We start from the raw sequence: 8,606 nt of genomic DNA on the forward strand, positions 1-8,606 counted from the left end.
GACAGAGTAAAATCTAGTGAAGACTAATGCCTCGGCTCAGGAAGACTCTTAAGCACATACATACAAGTAAGTTCATTCTAACTCAAGACAGCACTTAAATACATGCCAGACTTTAAAGTGGCATCATCTTGAGCTTACAGCTGAGTGCTCTGAACTAGATCTCAGAGGTTCCTAGACAGGCAGACCGACTCTCTTCTAGGATTTTATTTTAAGGCACCTCATTTATTTCAGAAAGTTTCAAAAATCTCTGCAGATTACTGTCAGGACCTTTGACACCTAAATGAACTTGCTTGTCTGTTCCTAACTGGCCATTCCGGTGAAGTGCTTGGGGTGCCCAGGAAAAAAACAGAATCTCACATTTTATTACAAAGCTCCCTTACTGCAGATTATGACATTTAAAGTACTTAGCAGTAATAAGATACTTTATTTGAATTTATATTAAAGACATGAAATTCTGAAGAAGTGTGACAATCAAATGAATATGGTACCGATTGTCATTGCTGAAGTGCCTGTTTGCAACTACATTATATGTATCTGTATACCTGTATATTTTACAGTGCTATTTTTTTACAATTGAATTTGGCCTTTGCAAGCAAGAAGGACAACTACGTGCTTACGGGGCAGGACTTCTGTCTTCTATTGGTGAATTAAAGGTATGTGCCCTTAAAGCAGAATCAACTCTCTTTTAATCTTGTCAAAATAATAGTTGGATGTAAATATTTTGATTTTCAAATAACAGTTAAAGTTCTCAAGCTAAAAAGCTTACTGTAAAAATGTGATATTGATCTAAAAGCTTTGTTTGAAATATCAGCTGGCACTTGAAGCATGAAATGGATTTTTAAGGACTGAATTGCCAAAGCAACTATAAACTACAAAACTTATTTCTGTTTGAATTTGCATTTCTTGTAAAAGGAGGCTTATACCTTCTAACAGGTAAGGGTGCCTTGGGCTCTGAAAGCTTTAACAGAAAAGCATATACTTTTAATAGACAAAAAAAAATTTTGAAATCAGACACTATTCTGTTGTAAGTAATCCAATGTATTTCAATTATTGATATTAAAAGAACAACATTTATTAAGGTCCTGATTCAGTAGATTAATCATATTTAAAAGTAAGGAATGCATATAAACTCATGCTAGACTTGAAGTACATGCCTATGTGACAGTACATAGAGCCCTATTCTTATAAAGGTGAAAGTGTTTAACCTTGTATGGTGTGAGTAGTTTTAGTGGATCACTTATTGCCTCTTTTTATGCCTAAAAACATAGGGAACAGTCAAAAGGTACTTTGTCGCAAGTGTAGTATTTTGGGACATATTACATCTCTCTGTTGGCTAGATGGGAGGGAAGGGGAAGGAGAGGGAGGAGTACTATGCTTCTGGGACCCAAATGAACTCTTGATGGCTTTTCAGGTAAACATTTGGTTTTTAGAAAGCATATACAGAATAGTATTTACAAACTGTTTTGCAATATATCTGCTGTTTATTTGGGTTTAAACATTTTCCCACCCTCCTGGGCTGGCTTTCAGTGAACTACCTGGCAGTTTAATAGAAGTATTTCAGTCTCTTTTTGCTGTTCGTTTCAACTGTAATAGTGAAGCTCATTAGTCAAATTGCTATTCTTTGATTAGTAGAAAAAATGTCAAAGAAAATTACTTTCTCCAAGATTTTTCCTTTGATTGCATTACAGTTTCTCCCAAGTTCAGTGCATACTTCAGCCGCAGAAGCATTCTGTATCAGCCTGGCAACATTTTATACCCACAGTGCAAAGGTGGTTAAACGCAAAGAGATGAACATGTCCCATTTGTTTTCCTCTGGCCCAGCAACACTGAGTGCTGAGTCCCAAACTCCATGCAAGATTCTGCAGAGAATCAAGCTTTTTATTTAAAATAACTGTTGCGGTCATTAGGCGATAACCCTGAAAATACCTATCACATCATTTACAAAATCTAAGGGCGTAAAAGTGAGGAAATGAATAGTCAAGAACATAATAAATCTTCTAACATCAATGTCATAAACAAGCACATTATTCTTGTCAAGTCTGCATATTTTGTTACCACACATTTGTGATCCCAAATCTGTGTTCTCCACTCGGCAATAATCTCAGAGTATAAATGCAAAGAATAATCCTTTTGAAAAGCAACAGTAAAAATTAAATAATGTGCACATTAATGGACTTGATCCGCTTCAGAGGTATGGACATATATATATCATAATAATTTTTGCCATAAATCAATAATATGATACACTTTTCTATTACACTACATATATATTTCATAGATGTGAAGCCAGAAGGGACTATTAGATCATCTGGTTTGACCTCTTGTGTATCATAAGCTATTAAAGGTCACCAGATCTTGCATATACTGAGCTTAGGGACTTAAGTTAGACATGTCAGTTATTGAGAGACTAAGCACTTGTGTGCTGCAGGCACAGAACGCTACCATACCACAAATAGCCATGGTATCCATGAAGGAACTGATAAGGTGAAAAATGTTCACAAAGTCTTTGTGGGACAGTGCTCCAGGGTAGAAAAGAAGGTAAAAGCTAAGGAAAAAAAAATGCAAAAAACCTACTAAATTTTCTGCTAATCTGACCATGGAAGAAGCTTTTTCTAGACCAGAAACCTGGCAGTGAGTGTGCTTCTTGTCAATGAGATACATCAGGCAGGTGCTTAGGAAGGAGAACGTCTGGGCACCCATGATGTTGGTGCACAGCCTTGCATCAAGCCATTGCCAGTCTCTGATGTTTCCTGGGAAAGCAACCTCCCTTACCTCCTCCCTTATCTCCTAGCACCTATTGGGAGGGAAAATGTCTCCCTTGACCTGAAGGTGCTTGAAAGATAATGCTAATATAATAGACTGTAGTTGAGATCCTGATGATATCAATATCCTGATTGTAACTGAAATCCTAATGGATGGCAGCAATTGCTCTGAAAATTATGAGAACAATACTGACTATTTCTGTGGTGAGTGGGTGTGAGTAGGAGCCTCAGACTGCACAGCCGTGAAGTCTGACCCGTATGTGTGCAACCCCCATACTTCCCATAGGAGTCAGAGTGAAGAAGTCCTTTCAGAAATAACTACTGCCATTTTTGACAGCAGTGATTGTGGGCCCATAGTCCCTTTTGTGAAGAAGTTAAAATATTTACTTATACTCATCACTAGGAAGGTGGATCTTGTTTCAATGTTGAATTTTGCTACCTTGACTTTACAGGCATTTGATATTAATATGCTTTTGTCAGCAAGAAGAAAAGCCTTTCTCCAGCTTCCCTCCCTCCCTGCTCTCTTTTCAATGCAACAGTATTCACAGAAAACAGAACTGTGGCCAATTTTATGTGTAATTTCTAGAAATTTCTAGGAAAAAAATGAGTTGCCCTGTTTGCAGGATGGAAGTGGCCAGAAGTATTTGGGAATTTCAAATGTGTGAATGGCTTGTTCAGTCATCCCTATTTCTGTATTACACTGCTCCACTCTGCGAATCTGGTCAACAGCTTTAGCAACAAAGAGCTATAAAAGCTAGAGAAATGTGGGCACCAGCCTGTCAATACAGGATTCCCTTCAAGTTTTTTTTCCCCCACTCAGTATTTAGACTTTGAATTTTGGATACTGAAAAATGCAACTCCTGATGTGCGTGCTATGGAAGCGTCAAGAAAAAAAATTTAAAAGCACAGAAAAATAAGGAGAAAGAAGATTAAAAATTAAGCCTGGGGAGGGGGAAAGAATAATACAATAAGTAGTTATAAAATGTTCTGCCTAATATAGTCAGGTTAACTCTAGCACACAGTATATATTTGGGGCTTAGAGATAAGGTAGAAATAATATACATTTCAATTATTAAAACTCTTTCTAAAAGGCAGTCCAAATGTTTGGAAACTTTAATCCATTTACTTTGTATGTCGTTCTCTTGAACTCTTTCATTAAAGGAGTCTCATGTCAACTTCAGTTGGCTGTAGATCAAGTCCCTCTTACATGCTTCTATATTTAACAGAGGTAGACTTCAAATCTTTCTATATAGGTTTTTTAAGTCAAATACAATATCCAATCATGTTTTGTTTTGATGATAGTTTATGTTAAGAAGAGGCAACATTAGCCTTTATAACCAAAAAGATTCAAATACAAATTTTGGATCTGTTTCATGAAGAAGATGAAGATGATGGAGAAAACTCCTGGATCCCAGATGCTCATTTTAGTGCTTTTTTTAAAAATAGTGAGTCTTTTACAATATAGAAAATTATACAGATAACATAAAAAAGTTGTGGTAAAATCAAGTCATAAATCTGAAAGTGTCCTGTGTCATAGATAAGCAGAAAAACATTTAAGAGCAGGTTTTCCAAGACTCTGTGTTGTACCACAGAATAACAAGGCTATAAAATAAGTACTGGCATACAGGCAACTTCTCACCTGTGTTCTTATTCTGCCCTTCTGTACTCTTCAGACAGTGCAGTATTTATAACTCTTCTCAAGTTTTCCCCTTGATGGCTGAAGATTTTGCTTTTTTTTTTTTTTGTGAAACTGAAAAGCTCTGAGTTCTGTTATTACACTCAATTTTTATACTCAGAGGACAAATTACAAGACTAAGCTCTTTTTTCATGCGTCAGTGATAGTGGTCACTTAGGAAGTGATTCACAGTTGGTCAGTGTAAATGCCTGGTGCCATCTGAGATGCCCCAGTATATCTGACCAGCTCTGCAGCTGCCACTCCAGAAGCACATAAGGCTTTAAGTCCTGGGCTTTATCTTCCATCCCTGTACAGATGCACCCTGTGGTTAAGTACCTGAATCACTCTCTTAACCTTTGATCTATGTGGGAGTGGAGGCATTTCTTCAGTGTTATGCTTATTTCCAATATGGATAGTTGTCTAATTCTTAAGCTGTCCAGTTGTCTGATACTGCTGCTTTTCTTGTGAATCAGTGAGGATTCATTTGGAAGTTTCACTCTAAACTCTTGTTGCTTGAACTGAAGGAGAATCACCTACAACTGTATTAGCATCAGCAGTACAATTTGTATGAATGGGCCATTAGATACAGTTATCACAAATTCACAAGATGACCAAAAGCTCTTTTCCATGTGATTGTTAGCCTTGACATCTCGATGGAGGTGGATAACTGAAGAAGTTTCTGATGGAGAAATCCATACTTACTCATTTGAGTTCACTGAAGAACTGAATGTCCAACCAAAACATAAGTGAACAGCATTCATTAAAAAAAATACAGGCCCGAGTTTGAAAGCTTTTGGACTCATCAGATGAAGTTTTTTGTTGCGATTCTGTGCTTTCTAATGTTGAGAGTGCCAAGGACCAACATTGTAGAGCACTGTAATGCTTCTGAAAAAACCTCTAGTTTGGCTTTGAGTCAGTGTCCTGACCATCCTAGTGCACACCAGGCAGTTTATGGTCTGTCTGAAGGTTTGTCTGCAGGGTCAGTTCAGTTGCTGAACTCTGGCATTGCAGGTGTCAGCATATCAACTCAATAGTAGATGTTACAGGTGCCAGGCTGCAGAATTTGAAAACACTATCCAGATTTGCAAAGTTTCCCATTGCTTTGGTAGCCCTGACAATGCCTACTTGATCCATGAGCCAAAAGACGATATCCTAGAAGGGAGATGGGTATCTTGGGTGGGAATTCATCAGAATTTAGGCACTTTATTCCCAAACTGCAATCCTAAGAACAACTGATCAGTTGTCACCTAACTTTGAGGGCATGTCTGAATTCTTTACCTTCTGTTTCCAGGTTGTGTGTTTCCTGGTGTCTGCACATCCCAGTCTCTGCAGAGTTGCTTTGTGAAGCAACAGCTCTGCTCGTGTGTGAATGAAACTGGGATCCAGAAGTTAGAGTCATTAGGAGAACAACGAGAAAGGCTTTCTTAGAGGACATCCACTGTGATAAAGAATTAGCTTTTCTTTCTCTCTAAACTCTTCCCCTTTTATAAAATTAGGGCTCAGTGATTAGAGCAGTTGTTCATGATGTAGGAGCTATAGGCTGAACCCCTTCTCGCCTCTGATGGCTTCAATCCCAAGGAGTAGGCCTGGCCCAGCTGAGGCTGTTAGTGAGTGGAGGAGAAGAGGAGAGGACAACATTGTCACTCTTTCTGTTGAAGCTGTCACAGTACAGGAAAGAATCCATGAGCCAGAAGTGGTCACCTACTGATTTAGATCCTAGGAAAACGTGTCCGGTATCACTCTCTTGATTCTCTGCACAGGGCTTCATTCAATCCACTCAGTATTTTAAAACTTTGCTCTTTAAACATTTGAGGCACCATGTCTCACCTGGAAGTACAAAGGCACCTTAAGAGGAGTTGTTTTTATCTATATTTAACCTCCCAGGGAGCCTATTATAATTCCCAGTCAAGAAAAACAAATTCATTTTAATAGAAGGAGGTAAAGCCTAAATTTACAGGTACTCAACCACATCATGGCTCTGCAAGGAGAAAGTGACAGCAGGGACATAGACAGGGGCCAAATAAGGTGAGCTTGTTCCTGCAGTCCATTTAGAAGAGGCTGCTGGTTAAGACACACCATTTTTGATTTTGGTTTTCAAAGCTGTTTAACTGATGGCTGGCTAGAAACAGCAAACCTCGTGAGAATGAAAAGATACGTGTACTAAAGAAAGTTAATTCCCTGACATTTTAAGACACCATGCATTAATTTTTCATGTATTTATTTTTTGAGAGAGAGGAAGTGGGAGGAAGAGGTTCTTGTTCCAGTTTTATGTCCTGTTATTTGGAGGCTGCAGGTTGATACCCGTTGTGATATTTTCAGAGCCCTTCACAGGGATTTAGGAATGAGCATAATGAAGAGCTCAGATAAAAGGTATGGTGAATACCTTAAGGTTAATACCTTACTCTGCTGTAAAGAATGTCCATGCAGAAAGAAAATGAAGAAATAAGAAGCACCTTCAGGCCTCAGGGGTCTGCTCCCTCCCTGTCATTTCTCTATGCTTTTCATGTACATCGTCACTATGGATAGATATTAGGGAACTAAAGAAGGTCAAAAGTTGACCTAAATATGCTCTCCTTCCTTACCTTGTACTGCTGTACAGAGCACTGAGAATGAAAATATGTGTGCTCCATCAGTTAAGGTAGATCCAAAAGTTAACACAAGTATTCAAGTGGAAAGGGGAACTACAAAAAGATTCTGTTGTAAAATGTCTCAGTACCTGGTTTTCAGGTTTGAAATGTCTGTGTCCTTTCTAGTGGCTTGTGCCAGTCATGTAAAGAGAAAGGCTAATCGGAAATCTCTTCTCTGGTAGCAGCATTTGATGCCTCATCTGCCCAGTGCTTGCTCTGTACTTACCTATGCCTCCTTATTTAGTTAGTTTTTTCCTTGCAATACTCCATGGAGCATTATTGCTCAGGTGTATGTGGCAGAAAGGTAATGCATTTCATTAGCATGCAATAAATGGGCATTATTTAATGGGTTTTCAGGTACGTAGTTTCATTCTTAAACTCACTGTCAGGAAAATAGTATATGATTTTTGCCTGGAAATGTGAAGCACAGATTATATGAATGGTTTGGTCAGACTCAATTCACCCACCAAAATGATGATCAATTCTGCCAGTAAAGTGACGTTTGGGGGGCATAAGTATTTGTAGTTGTACAGATAATTTTTCAGGAATGGTTATTTGATGACTTTCCCATTTCCAGCTGAAGATTTAAGTCTGTATGCCTATATGGCAGATGCATTTCTAATCTCTTCATTATTTTAATAATTATTTTTGGGGAAAAAAATTGCTCATAAAAAAGAGCTTTTTTAAGTAACAAATGATTTATTCTGTTAAAAGCATACACTGTATGTAAAACAAGAGAGGCTACCAGCTAATGGGAAACATGCAGCACAGTGATATAAAAGCTGTTTATATGTACAATGGTATAGATACACAGCAGTATCAAAATATGGTTTAACAGATCCTGTGGTGTATTTTGCAGCATGCTCTCTCTGACAAGGCCAATGTGAAAACATTCGATCCAAAGACAACATGTTTGCAAGAATGCCTCATCACTACTTTCCAGGAAGCTTACTTTGTTTCAGAAAGTTTCGAAGAAGCCAAAGAAAAGATGAGGTAAATTATTTACCTTGACTCAAAAATCTAGTTTTCTCTTCTGGAGTGGTTGAAAAAAGAGGTGTTAATTTTCTTTTTTCTTTCAGGGACTTCGCCAAATCAATCAATCGTCCCTTCTCTGTGTACTTTAATCCATATACGCAAAGCATTGAGATTCTGAAGGATACCAGGAGTATAGAAAATGTCGTCCAGGACCTCCGCAGTGATCTAAACACTGTATGTGATGCTTTAAGCAAAATGAACAGATATTTAGGGATTTGATATGTGTGGCACTGTGATTTGCTGTCAGCTGCTTTTTCTGTAGCCAGTCCAGTAACATCACATGATATGGCTAACTTCTCAAACCCATCAATTTTCCCTTTACAGCTTGGCCTGTGGCTTGCATCATTGTGTAGCTCTGTCTAATTGTAATGTGCAGACAAACCAAGGAAATGCTAATTTGTAAATGCAGCATGGAATGTGGCAGAATATAATCATCAATTCCTCAACACAATGTCATGTACAAGTACACCGTTAAAAACTTGCCTGAAAATGGTTTGGTTTCCTTAA

The 8,606-nt window shown here is 38.1% G+C and overlaps 1 protein-coding gene across 1 annotated transcript in view; it reads left to right on the forward strand.

The window, feature by feature from the left end:
- The window catches only part of TPH2 (tryptophan hydroxylase 2), a gene marked incomplete at its 3' end in the record, with an annotated part of 49,640 nt that extends 41,322 nt beyond the window's left edge, over positions 1-8,318 (forward strand). The window contains exons 9-11 of the mRNA XM_082003704.1: positions 558-653; positions 7,924-8,057; positions 8,144-8,318. Coding sequence (XP_081859830.1) covers positions 558-653; positions 7,924-8,057; positions 8,144-8,318 — 405 coding nt within the window. The remainder of the gene's footprint in view (positions 1-557; positions 654-7,923; positions 8,058-8,143) is intronic.
- Positions 8,319-8,606: the final 288 nt, after the last annotated feature.

The sequence above is a fragment of the Phaethon aethereus genome (assembly GCF_964289735.1).
Source record: "Phaethon aethereus genome assembly, chromosome: 1".
Classification (NCBI taxonomy): Eukaryota; Metazoa; Chordata; class Aves; order Phaethontiformes; family Phaethontidae; genus Phaethon; species Phaethon aethereus.